General features: G+C 43.8%; 1 protein-coding gene across 1 annotated transcript; it reads right to left on the bottom strand.

Annotated features, from left to right (window-relative positions):
* Nucleotides 1-1875: 1875 nt before the first annotated feature.
* On the bottom strand, nucleotides 1876-21932 carry Cops5 (COP9 signalosome subunit 5). The gene is made up of 8 exons (XM_048420494.3): nucleotides 21655-21932; nucleotides 18721-18955; nucleotides 17187-17315; nucleotides 14618-14683; nucleotides 13137-13222; nucleotides 8329-8440; nucleotides 4322-4470; nucleotides 1876-2112 (listed from the first exon to the last, which is right to left on the bottom strand). Exons 1-8 carry the CDS (start codon nucleotides 21795-21797, stop codon nucleotides 2028-2030), a joined length of 1005 nt encoding a protein of 334 aa, XP_048276451.1. The 5' UTR covers nucleotides 21798-21932; the 3' UTR covers nucleotides 1876-2027.
* Nucleotides 21933-21950: the final 18 nt, after the last annotated feature.

Below are 21950 nucleotides of genomic sequence, written 5' to 3' on the forward strand. Positions count from 1 at the left end.
GGCTCGGTTTAGGAACATGATCTAACAGTTTAACAAGGCAGAGGGCATGGGAGAAAGGCAAGGCCTACCAGAGCCATGTTCTCTATGCCCACGCCTACTAGGGCCCTTCAATTACTACTGGTCTTTTTAAAAAATGTAATGATGTAATGGCTCCTAATGATATACTTATGTTATTATATATAATTTGTTTCCATTAATTCTTCCTCTCATAGCTCAGGGAACCCTGAGAAAGAGTAGGTGGAAGGGGCATGGGGAGCAGAAGGGAGGGAGGACACAGAACAAGGTCATCCGAATCAACGGAGCAAGCTCAGCCGAGCTCACAGAGACTGAAGCAGCAATCACAGGGCCTCCACAGGTCTGCACCAGGTCCTCTGCAAATGAATTATGGCTTCCATGTTTTTATGGGCAAATGAGTAGTCTCTGATTCCTGGGCCTTCTCTTGGACTCTTTTCCTTCTGTGAGTTTGTCTTGCCCAACTTCGATGTGATAGTTTTTGTTTTATCCTACTATACTTTATTGGATCATGTTTGGTTGTTATCTCTTAGAAGCCTGCCCTTTTCTAGTGAGACAGAAAGGGAGTGGATTGGATGGGGCGGGGGGATAGGGGTGAGAAGGAACTGGGAGTAGAGGACGGGAAACTAATCAGGACATATGAGAAAAGAATGTATTTTTGAAACAGGATTACTCTGTGTAGCCCTGGCTGTCCTGGAATGCACTCTGTAGACCAGGCTGGCCTCAAACTCAGGGATCCTCCTGCCTCCACCTCCAGAGCGCTGCGACTAAAGGCGTGCGCCACCAATGCCCAGCAAGGATATGTTTTCAATAAAAGGGTGAAAAAAAATGAGATATTCTCAGTAGATACTCAGTAGTTCCTGCTGCCGTCATGCCCAATTAAGCTTTAATTTTCAAGTTGTCTTGGCGATGGTGTTTGGCCACAGGCACAGCAGAGAGGCAGTCAGAGGACAACTTTGGGAAGTTGTTCTTCCTCATTGCTTTTGTATGGGTCCCAGTGCCTGACTCAGGTTGATAGACCTCAGTGGCCAGGGCCTTTTACCCACTGGGCTATCTCACAGCCTCTGAAGTCACTTTAAGAGATTGGTTTTCAACTCCTTCTGTGCCCGCAGCCTCAGCCTCTTATGACTTTATTCTCCATGGCTCTCACGTAGCCTTTACCCATCTCCTACAGCGCTCTTAGAAAGACAGTGCAGTACGTTCCACGGCTCAGACTGAGCGCTGTCAGCATCGGCTCTGCAGAGCCCTGGAGGAGTCACCCGTGCCCTATCTCTTGGGTCACCCTTGTTACTTTTCAAGTGCAGCTGGACTCTCTAAAGTCGAACGGAATCACATGTCCTGCTTTCTGCTCTTTCAGACTGCTGCACCACTTTGCTGGGAGAGTGACACCTTCCCAGTTCCTCTCTTCGGGCCAGAGCTACTTTCTTTCAAGTGGACCTTCCCCTCAGCAAGCCTACCTTACTAACCCCTCTGGAACAAGCATTTCTCCTGAGTACCCTGTCAAGTTTGCTAGGAAGTCCTCAGTACAGGAAAGGCACTTGGTAAATATTTGATTTACCAGATATTATGTGCTTGGCTGTCTCTGTCTCTAGTAAGTTATGTGGTTTTCAGGAAAATAAAACATGAGTACTGAGACCTTAGTTTTTTTTTTTTTTTTTTGGGGGGGGGTACCCAAAACAAAACGAAAAAAACCAACCAACCAAACAAAAAACAACTGAAAACTTTCTGACCACCGTGTGATGAAATGATGAGATTCTTTGCTTACTTTGCTAGGCAGGACTTCAAACCCAGAAAAGATCTAGTATGTTTTTCCTCCCACAAGCAAGAGCACCAAACGCAACTCTGCTCACAAAGCCACAGGAGGACGGTTTCACGTGATAGCTTTATTACAGTGCTAACAATCGGAACTCCGCACAGCACCTTGGTCTTCTGAGTTTGGTTAACTGGTGTACAGGTGTTACTGGAGCTTTCTTCCTCCCACACATCAGCTTTCAGGAAAGCGTACTCAGTGGTAACTAAGCGACGTTAATTTGATTAAAGAGTTTATCCTTAATGACCTGAGACATCAATCCGTGGATGGCTTCTATGGTAGTTTTACAGCTGGAAGGAAGAAACACAGCATGACACAGGGAAAGCCGCTCCGTCCGTCACTTCCCCTCATGTTCACCCCCAACGCCCAACAACCATCACTTCTATTCACAGTCACTAACCACGCCAATTGTTTCCCTGAGACTTTAAAGAAACTTTTCTACTTTGCCTGTTAGTGTTTCACTGCTGACTAGACATTTCATAAAATGACGACATAAACTTTGATATAATTCCTTTGATATAATTCCTAACAGTTATTTTTGCTACTCAGTGGCTTTGGGAAAATTCTGCTTTTGAAGACAACTGAAACTATACATTCATTATGTATCTACATAGTAATAATCAATAATTACATACTGATTACAGTATTATGTTAAAATATAGCTTCTTGGGATTGCAAGGTGGTTCAGTCGGGTAAGGGTTCTTGACCTGCCCACTTGAGTTAGAGCCTCAGGATCCCAAGCGGTGGAAGGAGAGAACAGCTCCCACCAACTTTCTCTCAGCTCCTCATGCTTGCCTGGGAAGCGTATACACAGACACAGATACAGACACACACACGCATGCCTAGGAAGTGTACACGCACGCACGCACGCACACACACACACACACACACACACACATACATACGGCAGTCAATGTAAAAGACTTAAAATCTGTTATTCCTCAGAATAATTAAAAAACTGTTTCCTGAAATAACTATAAACATCCTCTAGAGAGCTGAAGGTCACTTGACTTCAAAAACAATAAAAACCCCCAAAAACCCAATACAAAAAACAATGACAGAACTCCATCAATATTCAGAAGAGTTAACTTTTTATTAAAGTAATTCCCAGAAGAAGTTTTCTTTTTATTACTATCCTTGACCTCCCTACTTTGTTGTTACAAAAAAGAAAAGATAACAACAAACAAACTCCAGAATGAATGGATAAAGACAAAACCAAACCCTCCAATCCCCAAAGTAACAAAAAAACAAAACAAAGAAACAAATACCTCAGGACAAAGGACAAGAACCTGAATAAAACTTTTCCCTCATAACGATTTGGCTGCAGACGTGACTTAATGGTGGAGCAGGAGCAAGGCCACAGTGCCGTGACTGGCACTGAGAAAATTGAGAAAGTTCTGCATACAAAACAGCCAACCCAATGTGCAGCCACTCTCCCACGAAGGAGGAAGGCCTGCTTCTTCTTGTGGATGTGGTGCCGGGAATGCCACCAGAGCCCTGTGCACAATAGGTAGTCTGACCCATGAGCCCCTTCTCTCCACCGGAGGAGCAGAACGAGGCATTTTCAACATAAGATGGCTTCAGTGGCCAAGATAACTTCATCTGCCCTCCTCCCTTCTTCCTACGGAACAGTCTTTTGTGTTTGTTTATTTTATGCCCAAAGACAATTTAATTAGAGGTAAAGAGCAAACAGCACAGGCGGGAATCCTGGCAGGCACCAGGAGAAGGTGCAGGAAAGCCCTGCCTTTCAAGTTTGGCAATGGATAGCAACAGCTTATGAGAAAAGGGAAACATCACCCCAAGAGTGGAAATGGGCTAGTGAGCTGACGGGAGAGCCCCCCAAACCCTACAGAACAATGTCAAAACAGACACCAGTGAGCTTATAGCTGTCCCATGTTCTCTTCCTTCTGCCTGTATCACACTGGGCTCAAGGTTTGTGGCAGCAAGTGAGTCTTTTCCACCCTGTGCAGTCTGTGCACCAGAGGGCCACATTCTCATCTCCCAAGTTATCAGAGACCACATCCCAAGGAAGGAATTAGGAAGTAAAATATGGAATACTAAAATGATGCAGAAAGAAGAATTTTAGCACAGACACTTAAGAGAGAATCTTTTCTATGATACTCTGGAATCTGAAATTTGGTAAATTTAAGAAATCTTAATTCTTCAGAACTGTTTAGTTGAGGAAAAGGATAGCATGTCTTTGTAAGCCTTCCCCTCAAAGGTCTAGCAGGGCCAGCTCTCCTTGTACTCTGCCTGGCCAGCCCTCTAACGGGGACTTGGTGTTCTCTGTGAGACCCCTACATCTCTGAGTTGAGCTTTCTATTTTGCCTAATGTCTTCCAAAATTTCAAAGTGTGAATTTACACATGTCTTTTTGAAGGTCCAAGTAGATAACACTCGGGCATCTCTTAAACTGCAGCTGACTGAACCACAGGGAACCAGGATTTACTGTCTGCAGATACTGAGAGGAGCGGGCAGGACCCGGCATGTGGACACTCACCTGTCTCTAGTTGCTTTGGCAAGTTTGTCTTCTGACTTCCGGTCATGTGTTTCTAAACCCAACATGAAACTCCCTCGTCCCAGCTGGGCCTCCGACTGCTCTAACTTTTCAGACAAGTCAAACACCTGGCCAGTGGTATAGTCTGCGTTCTGTGGAGAAAATGGCATCATGTCATTGTACAAAACAAGGTCACCATGAAAAAAATTCTTTTTTGTTTTTGCCTTCAGGGACCATGCACATATAAAGCAAGCCCTCCACTACAGAGTTACACTTACAGGTTTTGTATTTGTTTTGAGATAGGGTTTTGCTGGCTGCCCGTCGGCCTTACTCTGCTGAGCAGCTAGCACTACAGGTATACCACGCATTCTGTCCAGCCCCTTACCCCTGCTGCCCAAACAAACACCTACCCACCCACACCCACTTGTTTGTTTTTGAGAGAGTCTCACTGTGTCGCCTGCCTGGCCTGGAACTCAAAGAGATCTGCCTGCCTCTGCTTCCCAGTGTTAAAGGTCTGTACCACCATACCTGGTTAAAAACCGAACCCCCGCTCCCGTCCCCGGCCAAGCTAGCTCTGTAGACCAGGCTGTTCTCGAACTCAGAGATCCACCTGCCTCTGCCTCCCAAGAGCTGGGTTTAAAGCGTGTGCCACTAGGCTTGGCAAAATCCACTGATTTTTATGCAAATTAATATAACATTTTATTTACAAACAATGTAAAGGTGGAATGGATAGATAGTGAAAAAGTTAGGTCATAGCTGTAAAAACTGCTCCTAAAATCATCAATTTGATTTTAGATTAAAAAAATAATTTCAAGATTGAATGTATAATTTTTTCCCTTGCTTAAATCAAGTTTTGTGATTATGAAAGCTTTGAGGAGTGCCTTTGGGAGTCAAAGTTCTGACCCTGGTGCAGATTGGCAGGGACGCCTGAACCACGCCTCCCAGGCCTCTTGAAAATGGAAGAGGGTGGAAATGTTACCTTAAGCTCTAGAACTGTCCAGGGCACCGAAGAAAGACTTAATTATTAGCTAGTTTTGTGACTGTTCTTATTAGAGTATTGTTATATGCCCTCGTTCATACCTACATTTGAGAAATCTATTACATATACCATTTTCTTTCATATTACATATATATTTTACAAATTAAAAATATTAAAAATTACATACACACATTTAATAGTAACACACACACATATATATATACATCCTATCAATTTATCTATCTGTGTCATGGCTGATGCTGGGGATTGAATCTACAGTCTTATACAAGCCAGGCAAACACATTCTATCACCAAACTGCAACCCCAGACTTAACTGTAAATTCTCACTGTATTTGTTTTGAGACAGCAGGGTCATATAGCTCAGGCTTGAGTACAGGCACATGCTACCTTGCCTTGCTAACTGTAATACTTTACAAAGGTTGCTATGAGAGATCTCCTTTTCAGTTTTCATCTAAAACTGGCAACTGTAAATGTAATCAAGGTTCATCAAGGCGTGGCGCCAGGCTGGAGAGGCAGCTCAGTGGGTAAAGGAACTTTCCCATCTGCACTTGTGCGCACACTGCCCAGCGTACCTCCACCTGCCGTTCCTGTGCTGTCCCAGTGCTCTCTCCCCGCCCCCAGCTCACTTCTGACTGCAAGCATACTTGTCTCTAAGGATATATAAGACACTCAGCAGTGTTTGGCACACAGGATACATACTATTTGCTATTATGATTGCTTTCCTCTTTTATTTTTGTTTAAAACAAGAGAGTCCCATGCGGCCCAGGCTGGCCTCAAGCTTACAGTGTGGAAGGAAGATGCGAACTCCTGATCCTCTTGACTCGGCCTCAAGTCTAAAGACTGGCATCACAGTCATGTACCACTGTGCCAGTTCGCTCTCTTTCTAATCCTGCTACTTCAATAAGAACACAAACCTTGTCAAAATTATGTTTACAATAATAAATAGGATCAAACGAGTCTTTCCAAGAATTCAACACACGAAACAAAGCACTAGTAACATTTACTGAGACTTCACTGTAAGCCAGGCTAACTGCCTTATGTCAAGTGCCTCAGTGCACTTGGTGATGCTTACAGTGTCACTGCCGCCACGTCACAGCCAGGCTCAGCCGCTAAGACTGGACGTGATGCACATGCCTATCATCTCAGCACTCACAAGGTTTAGGGTCATCCTTGGCTACACAGCAGCTGCAAGGCTGGTCTGGACCATAGGAAACAAAACTGCTCCTAGGTCCTAAAGATATACCTGTTAAATACATACCCATTCAACCACATCAGATTTCAATGACGTATCAGGAAAGACTGAGTTAATGTTTTCTTTGCCTGGTATTTGCAATGATCTTCAGATTAATTTTTAGGACCTCTTTTTCCATTTTAATCCCCATGCTCCTCAAATAGTTGCTTTTACTCCAAGCCCAGCAGTGAGCCCCTGCCTTGGCCCCACTCAAATTCATTGCTCTGGCCCACGGCATATCTTAAGGAAGAGCATTTGGTCAAAGCAAAGCTGGGTAAGCCCAGGAGACATTGCCTGAGAATATGCATGGACATGTAGGCTGGCTGTTGCCTTCTGAGCATTAAGCACAAAGGCCGTGAGGCCAGAAGCTAAAGTTGCCAACTGTTTTCAAAATGAAGACTGAACACGAGCCTCGCAAAGCTGAAGGAAGCTGTGACTGCCTTACTCGGGGAGGAACCTAACTCACGGGATGTCCTTCCTTGACTCGGTATCCTCCTACTTCTGACCATAGCAGTGGTCCTCAACCAGCTAAGACTGTGACCCTTTAATACAGTTCCTCATGTTGATGACCCCAGCCGCAAAATTATTTCATTGCTCCTTCATAACTGTAACTTTGCTACTGTTATGAATCATAATGTAAATATCTAACATGTGACCCCTGTGGGACTGCGACCCAGAGGGTGAGAAATACTCAACTATACTGTTAAGTGTCAGAGCCTCACCTGCTATCTGAGGCAACAAATACTGAAAATTTGAAATACTGAAAAAAAAAATTCTGTTTTTCCTCTACTAATCTCTTTAAGGTACAAGTAGATCTTACCCCAGTCTGGTATTCTATTTGACATTTAGATTTGGTGGTCTCGGTGGTAGTCTGAATGGAATTGGCCCCCAGAGAGAGTGGCACTATTAGGAGGTGTGGCTTTGTTGGAGGATGTGTCACTGTAGGGGTGGGCTTTGAGGTTTGCTATGCTCAGGATAGTGCCCAGTGACTCAGTTGACTTCCTGTTGCCTTCTGGTCAAGATGTAGCCAGCACCATGTCTGCCTGCACGCTGCCGTGCTCCCTCCCCATCATGATAATGGACTGAACCTCTGAAACTGTAGGCGAGTCGCCCCAGTTAAATGTTTTCTGTGTAAGAGCTGCTGTGGTCATGATGTCTCTCCACAGCAACAGAAACCCTAACTAAGACAGTCTTCTCTGGTCCATGACATCCACATCTAACTTGGTGGAGAATCTTGTTACAGCTTTGATGTTGTTCTTTCTGTGAAATGAGTTTCAAATATTAAACATCTTTTTTTCTTTTTTTTTCGTTTTTCAAGACAGGGTTTCTCTGTAGCTTTGGGGACTGTCCTGGAATTAGCTTTTGTAGACCAGGATGGCCTTGAACTCACGGAGATCTGTCTGTCTCTGACTCCCTCCCCCCCCAGTGCTGGGATTAAAGGTATGTACCACTGCCGCCTGGCATTAAAGAACTTTTGAAACCTAGTTAAAATTCAAATGAGTTAGGTGTAATGGCACTTACGTGTGATCTGAACAATTAGGCACCTGAAACCAGGGGTCAGTAAGATGGCTCAGTGTGTACAGGTGCTTGCCGAGTCTAACAACCGGGGTTTGGTACTTTGGACCCACATAGAAGGATAAAACAGACACTGCTGGGTTACCCTTGATCTTCGAGTGCCTGAGCTGACCTTGAGTTTGAGTCTAGCTTAGGCTTCCAAGTAGGACTAGCTCAAAAAAGCAAAACAAAACAAAATTCAAAGGAAACAAGTACAGTACTTACAGTGAGCAAGCTTGAAGAACTCAGGGTATTCACCCAGTATTTATTCCACAAGAGCTCAAGTAGTTTACGATCCAAAGAGGATTTGAAATATGAGACTTCTAAGGCATAATATCTGCAAAACAAAGTACATATTGGGTAAGTGGAAAAAATACACTGTTACATTCCATACAAGTCCTGGTTACATTTAAGCAAATTATATTTTATATTCAGATAATCATATAGTTTAACAACAGGTTCCTTTGTTTTCAGGTGGTATGGCTCTAAATCTGTCTACTAACACGCACGCATGCACCCTTTTGTAGTGCCCCAAAATTTCCAAGAAGCTAGTAACAATCAGAATTCCTAAATGACGGGTGCAGATTTATGTACCGTGTTCAGCAGTTCTATAACAACAGGCTCTAAAGGAGCCACCCTCCAGGGTCAGCTTAAGTTCTCAACCTTTGTAAACACACGAGCAGTGACACACAGGTCTCCTACTTCTTCCTTTTTTAGTTAGGCCCTTGTGTTTCTTTGAAAAGTGCATCTTAAAGTAGATCCTAAGGTGCCTAGAAGAACTTCTTTGAATTCTTTCAAAGAATTGCTTTGAAAGGCGATTTATAATCATGAAGTACCAGAGAAGATTTAGTTAAGTACCTGAAAACCATTATCATTACTGAAAGACAAAGTCTTGACATATAGTCCTGGCTAAGCTGGAGCTCACTACGTAGGTCAGGCTGTCCTCAAATACACAGAGACCCCCATCTCTACCTAAGTGCTGGGTTAAAGCTGTGCATGACCATGACTGACCTTATTTCTTAAGGTCTTAAGGCAATAGGTATTTAAATCTCTTAGTGTGTCCTATAAACCAATGGATACAGGAAGCACAAGAAGCTCCTTTGAGAAATTCATCATTAAATGAAAGTTAAATATGATAAAATATACTCAACAGTAACTGGTGCTACAGTGTACATATAAGACAGCCACCTACACTATACTAAAGACTCTAGTTCTCGTAGGAGCTCTGCCAGGCAGTGGTGGTGCACCGGGGAGACAGAGGCAGGTGGATCTTTGTGAGTTTGAGGCCAAGCCTGGTCTACAAAATGAGTTCTAGGATAGCCAGAGCTGTTACACAGAGAAACCCTGTCTTAAAAAACCAAACCAAACCAAAACAACAAACAAACAAAAAACCAAAACCAAAACCAAAACACCAACTTAAAAAAAAAAAAAAAGAACTCAACTGGTCATTTGGAGCCAGACCAGCCTGAGAAGCCCAAGGTAATGTTTATAAAAGTCTTTAATGGGCTGGTGAGGCGGTTCAGCCCGTAACAGAAGTTGCTGGGCAAAGCCTGGAGACCTGAGTTTGATCCCTGGAACCCAAGTAAAGACAGAAAGGTAGAAAGAGAGCAGAACTTGTCTTGTGATCTCTCTCCACACCTGTACCATGCCGTGCGCGTGTGCGCGGATGCACACACACACACACACACACACACACACAAGAAAAGTACATTAGCTTGTCTGGACAAGAACAGAATTATGCGAGGGAAACCCATGCTATGTTGGGGTTTTATCTGTTTGCACTGAATCTTTAAACAGTTCACTTATAACATTGAAACACAGACTAGTTAAAAACTCCCGAGGAGCTGGGTATGGTGTCATATCCACCCCTTTAACCCTAGCACTTGGAATGCAGAAACAAGCAAAATCTCTGTGAATCTGAGGGCAGCCTGGTCTACACAGTGAGTTTCAGGATAGCCAGGGCTATGTATAAAGACCTTGTCTTAAAAAATGGAAACTAAACCAAACCAACCCACCAAATAGAACTCCCGAGGAATAGCTTAGTGACAGAGTGCTACACTAGGCACAAGGTCCTGGTTTCAGTGCTCAGCACTTCAAGGACAGACAAAACATCTGTATTCCTATTAAGGTTTTATAAGTTAAACTACTTAACATATCAGAGCTCCCACTGCTGAAGACATCACATGGTTGGTCACAGAGTGCAGTGGTTGGAATGAGAATGGCCCTCATAAGCTCATATATTTGAATGTTTGGTCTCTAGTGGCTGGACCTGTTTGCAAAGGATCAGGAGGTGTGGCTTTGTTGGAGGAGGTGTGTCACTGGGAGTGGGCTCTGAGGTTTCAAAAAACCATGCCATTCACAGTTATTTCTCTCTCTCTGCCTCTCACTTGAGATTCAGACATAAGCTCTCAGCTACTGCTCCGGCCCTATGCCTGCTACTGCCATGTTCCACACCATGGTCATCATGGACTAAATCTCAAGAGCCACAAATTAAATGCTTTATTTTATAAGTTGATTGGGTTATGGTGTTTTGTCTTGGCCATAGAAAAGTGGCTAAGACACAGGACACAGAGTGCCCGTGCAGAGCTGGGTGCAGGTCCTTCTTTCCGGCTAGCCTCATACTGCTAGAGTATGCTCTACAGGCTGCTGGGTGTGTTACGATATCAACCTGCTAACTATGGGGCCTCTAGTGCAACAGAGGCAAGTCTGCTCTGGGGTCATCAACTGTTACCTGATTGCATTTGAGGCCCACTTCATAGGAATCCTGGCCTCATCCTGCCTTCCTGGTCAAAAGTCCTCGGCTGCCCTTAGTGGAGGAGCTATTGCTATTATTTTCCTAGATGGACATCATGAGCTAATCAAATTTCCTTCTAAACTATGCTCATACTCGTACTTTATTGCTGCTGGCAGCCTTGGTCAGATAAGCTTCTTATTGCAGTGGGTAGTAGTAACTGGAGACTCCTAACTGATTGCTGGGTTAGAATAACTGATAGTAGAATGCTCAGCTATAAAGTAGACACCAATATCAACCCTTTCCCCAAGGATCAGGAAACACCATGGAAGAAGGGCAGGAAGAGCCAGAGGAGGGAGGGTGAATGGTGTGGAATGTCGGCTGCCAGGAATGTCATGGCCACTCTAACTCAGGGCAGCTGTGCTTTCCTGCACTAGACTGGGTCACAAGGCCCCACCGTCCCCGAGGATTTACACACAGTGAACGGATGATGGGAGACTCTTTAGTGATGTGCTCACTGCGATGCTCCTGTAAACAATGCATCACTCACGCTTCTGTAAGCAGCCCTGATGGAACTCACTGGGTCATCAAAAATATAAACATACTACAAAGACCCACAAAAGATAAAGCATCGAGGGGATGAGTTGGGAAGAGGAAAGGGGATCAGTAGGAGAGGGTGGGAAGGGGTAATGGGAACGAATATGATCAAATGCATCATATGCACATACAAATTTCATAATGAAACTTAGTTATGTATAATGTGAACATTGCAATAAAGTAAATAAACCAAAACTAGATTAGCTATAAGGAGTATCTCCAATCCTTTTACTTTGTTGAGTTTATATAGGTATATATTAAACACCTTATCTAGTATGTGCTTAAATATTTAGCATATCAGAGTCTACATTTCAAACAGATTTGAGAGGTTAGGGCGGAGCTCAGCAGCTCAGCAGGGACCTGAGCAGCAGACAGGAGGCTGGAGCTGATCCGCAGCAGACAACTGCCCGTCAGATGGGTTGTGCACTGTGAGCAGGAGTAGCACACGGCACAAGACATCCCTTCAGGGCGGGATAAGAGATACAGAGAAAAGGGGACATTAGATGATCACTCGTTTATTTAAGCAACAATTTATAAGTGCCCACCTTTTTCTGTGCCATGCCTGATTTTAAATGCAAGGACACGGCAGTGAGTAATTCTGTCCAACAGCAAGGAACTAAAAACATCCCATGGTGACTGCTAAGAAGGAAATGTGACAGAAGGTGCTACTTGAGACAAAGTGATCAGAGTGCATTTTCTGTTGAAACGCTCTGGAAACAGACCCTATACAGCAGTTAGGGAGCCATGTGAACACGAGGGTGAGTGTCGGCAGCTCACCCGACAAAAGGCAAGGATAGACTTCAATGGCGAGAGAAGGTCAGGGGCCACACCACAGAGGGCTGTGTAGTCCGCAAGGCTATTTAATGACCTTATTCTGCGTAGGATGGAACATTATGCTCTGACATACACTTTTAACACCATCAGTCCGGCTGGCTCATCCTTAGGGGTGAAAGGTAGACATAAAAAGAGTAGGTATGTGCTGAGTGCTATGCTACGGCTTCAGAGGGGAGCAGCGTGGCTGAAGGTGGCAGTAGAAGAGGTGGGGAGATATATTTACAAAGTCTAAAAACTGCCCTCATTGGCTTCGCTTTTTTAATTTTTGCTAAGAGAAAACTGGGCATTTAAAAAAACCACATTTACTTATTGTGCGTGTACATAAGTGTGGATGAATGTACCACGTGGAAGCCAGAGGACAGCTGGTGGGAATAAATCCTCTTCTCACTGTATAGGTCCTGGGGATTAAATTTAGGTTGTCAGCTTTGGCATCAAGCGCCTTTATTCACTGAGCCATCTTGTCCCCAAAATGGTGTGTGTGGTCCCCCCACTCCCGACAGGGGCTCTCTGTGTTGCCCTGGCTGTGCTGGAACTCTCTCTGTAGATCAGACTGGCCTCGAACTCACAGAGATCCGCCTGCCTCTGCTTCCCAGGGATCTCTCTGAGTTCGACGCCAGCCTGGTCTACAGAGTGAGTTCCATGATTGGCTCCATAGCTACCGAGAAACCATGTCTCGAAAAACCAAAATCAAACAAACAAATAATAAAGGTACTACATATTATGAAATGAATCTTGTCTGATATTTCTCATGTCTTTGACTGGATGATTACTCAGATTTGGGGCTGGGGCTGAGAGGGCCTAGGGAACGGCAGGCAGGCTGAGCTCTCTGCGGTGTCACACCCGCAGCAGCGACAGCTGCTCAGTCACTCACTGTTTGCAGTGCACGCCAAAATCTTCTATTTTATTAAGTGGGATAGTCTGGTATTCAGAAGGTCCTTCATCAGGAGGTTTGTAGCCCTAAACCAAACAGAGAAAGTAGAAAATGAAAAATAGCATAAAGCAGAGCCCCTTACGTCTTCTCTGCAGCTTCTTATGTATGGGACCACGTAGCAAGCTTTTTCATCGGCTGTCAGGTCACAAGTAACAACATGGACACTTATTATTATTAATTATGAAAGCTTGGCCCTTTAGCTTAGGCTTGTCTCAACTAGCTCTTATACATGAAATTAACCCATTTATATGAATCTACGTTCTGCCATGTGGTGTTACTCTCTTCCATCTTGCATCTCGTTTCCTCTGTCTTGATGGCAAATCTACGCACCTAAATTTCTCTTCCCAGTTCCTCTTCTACTCAGAAATCTCACCTATTCTCTCCTGCCTAGCTATTGGCCATTTAGTTCTTTATCAAACCAATCAGAGATACATCTTTACAGTGTAAACAAATATTCCACAACAGAATCAAACTCTGGAGAGTCAAATAGTAAGCATCAATATTTCAGTAACAAGTGGCCTGCTGGCTCACACATGCTAATTTTAGTACTTGGGAGGCTGAGACAAAAGGACCACTGCCTTTGTGAGGCCAGCAGAGTTTATGTAGCCAGCTCCAGGTGAGCCTGGGCTATAGAGTGTGAGCCTATCTTAAAAGCAAACCAAACCAAACAACACATCTTAGAAAGAATTGCTTCTCCTGGACCCCAACACCGTTAGCTGCTCTGGCATGGCTTGGCTCACGCTTCATTTTTCCTGTTTCTCGTGCTGTGGCCCTGTGCTTGTAACTAAGTTGATTTTGCCTCCCTCAAGGAAGGAGATGGATTTAGCTTGTTTCTCTAGTACTTGTCAAAATGCCATGGGCACACAAAAGTTTCTTAAGAAATAAAATCCTCTGCCTGGCAAGATTAATATGTAACATAAATGTGTTATCTTTTGATATGGACTAGAGCAGTTTACAACTCTGTATTTGAAAATTCTTCTACACATACACAAAGATACTACATAGGTTGTATATATAGCTCGAGGTAGAGTGCATGCCTAGAACCCCAGCACTGAAAAAAAAGTTCGGTGATTAAATATTAGAAGCTAAATTTAGACCCCAGAACTCACACAAAGCTGGGCTTCTAAGTGCACATCTGGATCACCAGTTATCTACGGTCAGGTGGAGATGGAGACAGACGCCACAGAATAGCTGGCTAGCCAGCTGTACAGGGGGAAAAGTGAAAGAGCCTGTCCCAGTCAGGGTGGAAGGAGAGGACTGACACTCGAGGTGTTCTCTGACTGGCACACCAATGCCTGTACCCAGCCTCTGGGCTAGCACACATCTGTAATCCTAGTACTGCAAGGTAGAGCTACAAAGTAAGTTCAAGGCTGGCCTAGACTACAAGAGACTGTCCCCTCACAGACCCTCCATCCAATTACCTTTGGATATGTCCTAAAGGCGCCAAGATTCACTTTTCCTGCAGATATTGTTCTGGTTGGGTCAATCTACAAGAGATATATGTCCAATATTGGTCAACATAAATCATATGCTCCACTGAATCAACACTAGAAACCCCCAAACAAATAAGTAAATACAGCACTATATATAGACACCAACACCAGCAAAGAATCTGAAAAGAGGAAAAGTTAGAAAAGTTCAATGAAATATGAATACTTTATAGATTAGAACTAAGTCCTCATATCACCAAAGAATATTTGTTGAGTATCATGTAAGCTGTGCATGCTACTTGGCAAGACCGTGTCTTCAAAACAAACTAGTGAGTTGGGTGGTGGTGGGGCACACCTTTAAGTTCAGCATTCTGGAGGCAGAGGCAGGTGGATATCTCTGAGTTCAAGGTCAGCATGGTCTACAGAATGAGTTCCAGTACAGTCAGAGCTACACAGGGAAACTGTGTCTCATAAAACAAAACAAAACAAAAAACTCAATAAACAAACAAATGAATAAATGAAAGTAATAAGTTAGCTGAGAAATTACCTGTCCCCTTTAATAGATGAACAATAGTTAGTTTCTTCCTAAAAAAAATCTAGATTGCACCTAAAACACTGTGGACATAAAGGAAAGACAGGTTCTAGCCATTTCGGCTTCTCCAGTTAGCCCTGATCAAACGCCTGGAAGAGCTGAGAAGCTGACAGCGGTAGGGGTGGAGGGTGAGATGCGGGAGGTTAGGGACATCCTATTAGACTGACAACAGAGCATCATCCTTGGTGCGGGAGAATTGTCTGTATTCTGTCAATCATGTATTTTAATAAAACGCTGATTGGCCAGGCAGGAAGTATAGGCGGGTCAACCAGACAGGAAGTAGAGGTGGGACAATGAGAACAAGAGAAGGCTAGGAAGGAGGAAGTCCATTTCTCCATTCCTGCCCAGATCACTGAAGAAGCAACATGTGAGCCGACAGCTGAAAAAGGCACCACGTCATGTGCCTAATGTAGATAAGGATAATGGGGTGATATATGTTGTAAGAGCTAATAAGTAGACTGAGCTAAGGGCCAATCAGTTTATAATCTTATGGAGTCCTGTGTGTGATTTTCTTTGGAACTTGCCGGCTGTGGGGTACTTAGAGGGACAGATACCCCAACAAGCCGGCCCCTCATGCGACACATCCTCACTATACTCCTTCCATTTTCTAGTATTCTTTTTTTTTTTTTTTTTTTTTGCAAATCTTCTTGAACATAGTAACTGTTTTTGTATAAAAGGAAAACCAAAACAAGCTGGGTGTGGGGTATGCCTTTAATCTCAGCACTCAGAAGGCAAAGTCAGGTGGATCTCTGGGAGTTCCAGGACAGACTGGTCTACACATCCAGTGCCGGGACAGTCAGAGCTACATAACAGAGAGACCCTGACCCCAAAACGATAACAACAAAAATCAAAATTAAATCAAATCCAAAACCAAACTCTTAAGGGCTGGAGAGATAGCTCAGCAGTTAAGGTATTTGCTGTTCTAACTAGGGACCTAGGTTTGGTTTCCAGCACCCACATGTTGGTTTCTGACCCCCTCTAACTTCCAGGAGTCCTAGGGGATCCAATGCTCTCTTGTGGCCTCCACAGGCACTAGGCACAGGAGTGGTGTACAAAGTTAAATCTTAGATTTTAAACTACATCTTGTTTATTTCATGGCAAGGTCAGAGGACAACTTATTGAAAGATCAACAAGTTTAATCACCACCTGGGTCCTGGGGATTAAACTCAGGTCACCTGGCTTCACAGCAAGTGCCTTTCCCCATGGGACTACCATGCTGATCCTAAAAACCAGGTTCATAATGTATTTACTAAAGCTTGGAGGACTGAGGATATTGCTGAGTGGTAGAGAGGGCTTTGACCTAGCATATGCAAGGCTCCAGGCTGACCTCAGTCACCATAAAAACAACAAACAGAGCCACTGAAATTGTTCTGTGGGCAAATGTGCTTGCTGCCGAGTCTGAGGACTCGAGTTTGGCTCCTGAGACCACATGGCAGAAGGAGAGAACCGTCTCCCCAGGTTGTCTACTGACCCCCCCACATGACATAGCATGTGCCCATCTCTCCCTCCCCCACCCCGCTTCTGTTACAAACATATAAAGCCAAAAGCACACACACAGCAAATTTAACACTGAAATAAAGAAGTACTAAGAAAGAGATGTGGTGGTGTACACTTATAATCCCAGCACCTAGAACAGAGAGGCAGGAGAATTGCGAGTTCTACTTGGTTGAACAAGGAGGTTAAACAAAGGACAGCTTGGAATATAAGAGACCATTTATCTGTTATTAGATTTATCTATTTTTGTGCTATATATTACTGCCTGGGTGTCTGTATGTGCACCACATGCTTGCCTAGTGTCCTTGGAGGTCAGAGGAAGGCATCAGATACCCTGGAACTGGAGTTATAGATAGTCGTGATCCTCTGTGTTGGTGACGGGAATCCAGCCAGGGTCCCTTGCAAAAGCACATATCCTAATTCTTAAAAATAAATAAGTAAATAAAATAAAATAAAAAAATAAAAAGTACTTACCACCACGGCTACGAATGGTTCTTGGAACTGCTGGTTCAGCATCTGTGTACTAACGTCAATTCCAGAGAGCCAGCAGCCATAACCAGGGTGGCTATGGTACCAGCCAATCGCATTTTCAAGGCGGCCAACCTAACACAGGAAAGGAAAAGCTTGCTTGAGGTATGGTTTAATCTCACAGATATGGCTATTTCAGGCTTTATGTAGCACTGTGGTCTGATAGTGTAACAATGCTGCTTTCAAGTTAAGGAATTCTGAATAGATGATATATGTGTACAGTATAAAATTATCAGGGTGCACAAACAAGGGTACTTAGCTTCCCTCTCATTATCTCTCCCCTCATCTGTTTCTCAGCAAAGTATCATCCCTCTAGCATCATATACACTATAGAGACAGTCTACAGAATAACAAACATCTGTACATAGTTCCGTACTACATATAACATTCTGTCATCTGTCTGTCTGTCTATCTTTTAAATTGGACAAACAGTTTTGGAACTGTTCCATATAAGTAAATACACAGATAGCTTTTTTAAAAAAATTAATTTATTTTTATTTTATGTGCATCAGTGCTTTGCCTGCATGTATATCTGGGTGAGAGTGATGGGTCCACTAGAACTGGAGTTACAGACAGATGTGAGTTATGTGGGTGCTGGGAAGCGAACCCAGGTCCTGGAAGAGCAGTCAGTGCTCTTAACCCCTGAGTCATCTCTAGTCCTGAGGTTTTTTGTTTTTTTGAAATTGTATTTTTGAGACAGGATTTAGCACTGGCTGTCCTAGAACTTGCTATGTAGACCTGGCTGGCCTCGACTCACAGAGATCTGTCAGCCTCTGCCTCCCGAGTGCTGGGATCAAAGTCGTGCACCAACGCTGCACAGCGAGCTTTTCTTTCTCTGTCTCTGTCTCTCTTTCTTCTAAAGCCTGCCCACATAGTCCATTAATAGGTGTGTCACCATTTATTTATCTGAGTTTCTACTCAAGAATAGTTAATTCCTAAATTTCTTCTCTTTCTTTCCTTCCTTCCTCCTTCCTTCCTTCCTTCCTTCCTTCCTTCCTTCCTTCCTTCCTTCCTTCCTTCCTTCCTTTTTTTCTTTCTTTCTGAGGGGTAATGGGGATACTGAACTCAGGGCTTATGAATGCCAAGCATGAGTTCCACCACCAGTTATGCCTCTAGCCTACAGTGTCTATTTGGGTAGGACACCCCCACCTCCGCGCCACCTATATTATAAACCTCACCAGACTCTTAATATTTTACACAAAAACTGTAGAGTTTAAAATAGGAAATTCAGCCATCACTTGGAGGCAGAGGCAGGTGGATCTCTTTGAGTTCAAGGCTAGCTTGGTCTGTACAGAGCAAGTTCTGAGACAGGCTCCAAAGCTACAGAGAAACCCTGTCTCAAAAAACCCATAAAACCAAACAAATAAAAAGCCCCCCCCCAAAAAAAAGAAAGAAAATTTAATGTAAAAAGGCCATTTTAAGTTCAGAAACCCAGAAGTCACCTTGAGAGTTATTAAATTTTAAGAAACGCTATTTTCACCTGTTTGGCATTTTCGATGTATGCAGCCATGTACTCATACGCAGCAGCCTGAGCATTGACCCGCGTCTCGGTGCCCTCGACAGGCAAAGCAAAGCTGTCCATGATGATCATGGTCTCACCATCCACTTTCCCAAGCATCAAACCCATCACTTCCAAGTTGCCTCCTGATCTGGCATGCATCACCATTTTCAGTAGAGCCAACGCTGAGATTTTGCAGTATTTAAAGTAATGGTGACTACAGAAAAAGAAAAGAAAAAAAGAAAATCACAGTGTGATTAAGGGTCTTACTTAATGTACAATTTTAAAAGACAGTTTTTGTAAAAATACTGAACAAGTATTGATGGGGTCTACAGTGATGGAAGGGGGTGTGGAATGTGGGAGGAAAAAGCAAGCAGTAAGGACAAGGTGATGGAAATAGCACATCACAAAGCCACAAGTTATTGTCCCCCCAGCCCCCACTCCTGGGGAAAGTGAAGAGTTGGAGATAAATTTTAAATATACTACTGAAGGGAGGGAGTATCAACTGCAATTTTTTCTCCATTAACATGGAATTATCATATCTCCGATTACTCTCTCAGGCCTAAATTTCTGACCTAAACTTATTTAATTATTGTGTGTCTACATGTTCATCGGTGTGCCACCAGATGGTACATGAAGACGACAGGGAGCGGTTGGGTGTCTTCCTCGATTTTTGTTTGTTTGTTGAGAAAGAGTTTCTACGTGCATCTCTGGCTGTCCTAGAACTCACTGTGGACCAGGTTGGCCTTGGAACTTTATGTGCTGGGATTAAAGGAATGTGTTACCACGCCCACACATTTTCCTTTATTTTCTTCTACTTTATTTCCTTGAGGCAGAGACTCTAACAGGAAGCTTACTGTGTTGACGGGGCAGGTTGAGCAGCTTACACATCTTCCTGTCTCTGCTCTCTGTCCACACGATGCTAAGGTTAAAGACACACACAACCAAGCATGGATGTTTATGTAAGTGCTGGGGATCTGAACTCAGGTCTGCATGTTTAACAGCAAGCACTCTTACCCACTGATCTGCAGGACTCAAATTTTACAAATGTGGCCTCTGAACTCCATCTGTTTAGGTTTAAATCTTGCCGTTTAATGCTTATGTAAATAGGTATTTCACAGTCAGTATGAAAAGGACACAAAGAAGTGTACTTCAGTACACTGTAGCTTAGTTGCCAAAGTACTAAAATCAAAGATGCTGCTATTTGCCTTATTAACCTGCCTCTTAAGATACTCTGTGTGCTGAAGCACGTGGCTTCCTTCTGATATCATCTTGAAAGGTAAAAAGTAGATCTAAAGTCTCCACTTGTCTTGTGACTACAATTTTGAGTTTGTCATCATTGTTTGTAAATAAACTCTTGAGCAACATACACATTTAAAAATCACGATGTAGCTTATGTGTTTGAATGAACATAATTAACGCCAAAGATGCTGAGGAAAACTGACAGTTTATATCAATCTAAAATGTGCAGTTCTGGGATCAACCAGGTAATCTAAGCAGGTCACTCAGCATCTCCAACGCTTTCTGGATGTCTGCCTGGAGAAAGTGGCCAAGTGCAATTTCCAGCTATTGCTAGATTTTAACCACAAGCTGAAAGATACCGAGACCTAATCTTGGAAATCAAGACATAAATTTAAAAACACTGGCTCCTCTTTCCACTGGGGAAAAAGAGAAAGACAATCATTACTGTGCTCTCATTACATATGGTTCATCTAGAACTCTTTTCTTTTTCCTTTTTTTGGCTTTTCAAGACAGGGTATCTCTGTAGCTTTGGAGCCTGTCCTGGAACTAGCTCTTGTAGACCAGGCTGGCCTTGAACCCAGAGATCCGCCTGCCTCTGCCTCCCAAGTGCTGGGATTAAATGTGTGCACCACCACCGTCTGGCTTCATCTAGAACTTTTTATTAAATTATTTCATAACCTCACCAACAGCTAGGTTTATTTTTATCGTACAGGTAAGCTTGGAAACTTTAGTTTCCTAAGGCCAGTCAACAGTTTAAGTGATAGCTGTAACGACTCGATTTTCAGTCTGTTGCTTTTGAGCTCACTGCTGTAGTATGATCGCGAGGTGAATCTCTGAGTGCATTTGCTGGTTTTCCTAGTTACTGGAAAGTAACGAAAGTACAGTATTGGACTGTCATGATTATTACATGACGTGAAAATCTTCAGCCAAGCGCCAGGCCTATAGCAAGCACTCAATAAATAGAGGACCGACAGTTAAAGCCAGCTTTGCTAACAAACAGAAAACCCAAACTGAAAGCGGTGATTCCTTTAGACAGCATCTTTTCGTGATTTTTTTTCTCCACTCTCCTTAAACAGTCTGCTCTAAAAAATCTTTTGACTTCTCAGTCCTAGAGATACATACATGGATTTGGTTAGGGACAAATAGCCATTAAACTCCATTTCCTAATTCCTGGCTTACATGAATCATTGTAATACTATTGTAGAGAACTGGGAAGGGGCTTGGTATGTCTCTAAATTGGTTACAGGAAAAAAGTGCTAAGGAAAAAATGTCATTTTTTTTTTTTTGAGCTCAGTGACCTGCTGAAAACTAAACTGAAAACAGACTCGTTCTTCAGTTTAGGATCCACTGAAGGCTGCAACAAGGTGCATGTAGCCACCAGGTTCAAGGCAGAGTGTGTGAGAATTATGAAAATAATCACGTCTGAAAGTGACATCTTAAATCTGCCCTGTACATCCCCTGGAGGCAAGTCGGTTAAAGAAACTTCCTGAAAGGGATATGGAAGCAGGTCCCAGAGCAGGGGTTAGGCTCGACAGACCCCGAGAAGGCAGACTATAAACACTGTGGGGGGGTTTTCTGTGGTCGCCCCCCCCCCCCAGCCGAAAGCCAAGCGTCCACCGCCTTCGACTCCCGCCATCCCTTCCCTCCCTTGCGTCTCGCCAGGGACCTCCTCACTCCTTAGTCCAGGGTTTCGCCGCCAGGATTTCTTGCTGTTGTTTTTTGTCATATTTGTAGATTTCATCGATACTCTGCGCTTCCTGCATGTTGTTGGCCAATTCCCAGGTTTTCTGGGCCATACCACTCCCGGAAGCCGCCATGGCCGAGGGACCGGAGAGGTTGTCGCCTCCACCCCACCACCGAGATGCAACTTCTGTTCGCTGGGCCTCCGCGAGCGGGCTTTGCACCTTCCCCACCGCGGTGCACACTCACTGGCCTCTCAAGGCAGCCATGACACTTACGACCGGAGGTGA

This window comes from Myodes glareolus, chromosome 16 (genome assembly GCF_982192425.1).
Source record: "Myodes glareolus chromosome 16, mMyoGla1.1, whole genome shotgun sequence".
Taxonomy (NCBI): domain Eukaryota; kingdom Metazoa; phylum Chordata; class Mammalia; order Rodentia; family Cricetidae; genus Myodes; species Myodes glareolus.

Bases quoted from the DNA above. Each gene is read 5' to 3' on its own strand.
- Cops5 (XM_048420494.3), bottom strand. From the start codon at position 21,797: ATGGCGGCTTCCGGGAGTGGTATGGCCCAGAAAACCTGGGAATTGGCC. The intron at 13,223-14,617 runs GTAATTGGATGG...TGTTTGGTTTAG, and splicing joins CCTTTAGGACATATCCAAAG to GGCTACAAACCTCCTGATGA. The intron at 8,441-13,136 runs GTGAGTGACTGA...TTTGTTTTGCAG, and splicing joins TTTGGCGTGCACTGCAAACA to ATATTATGCCTTAGAAGTCT.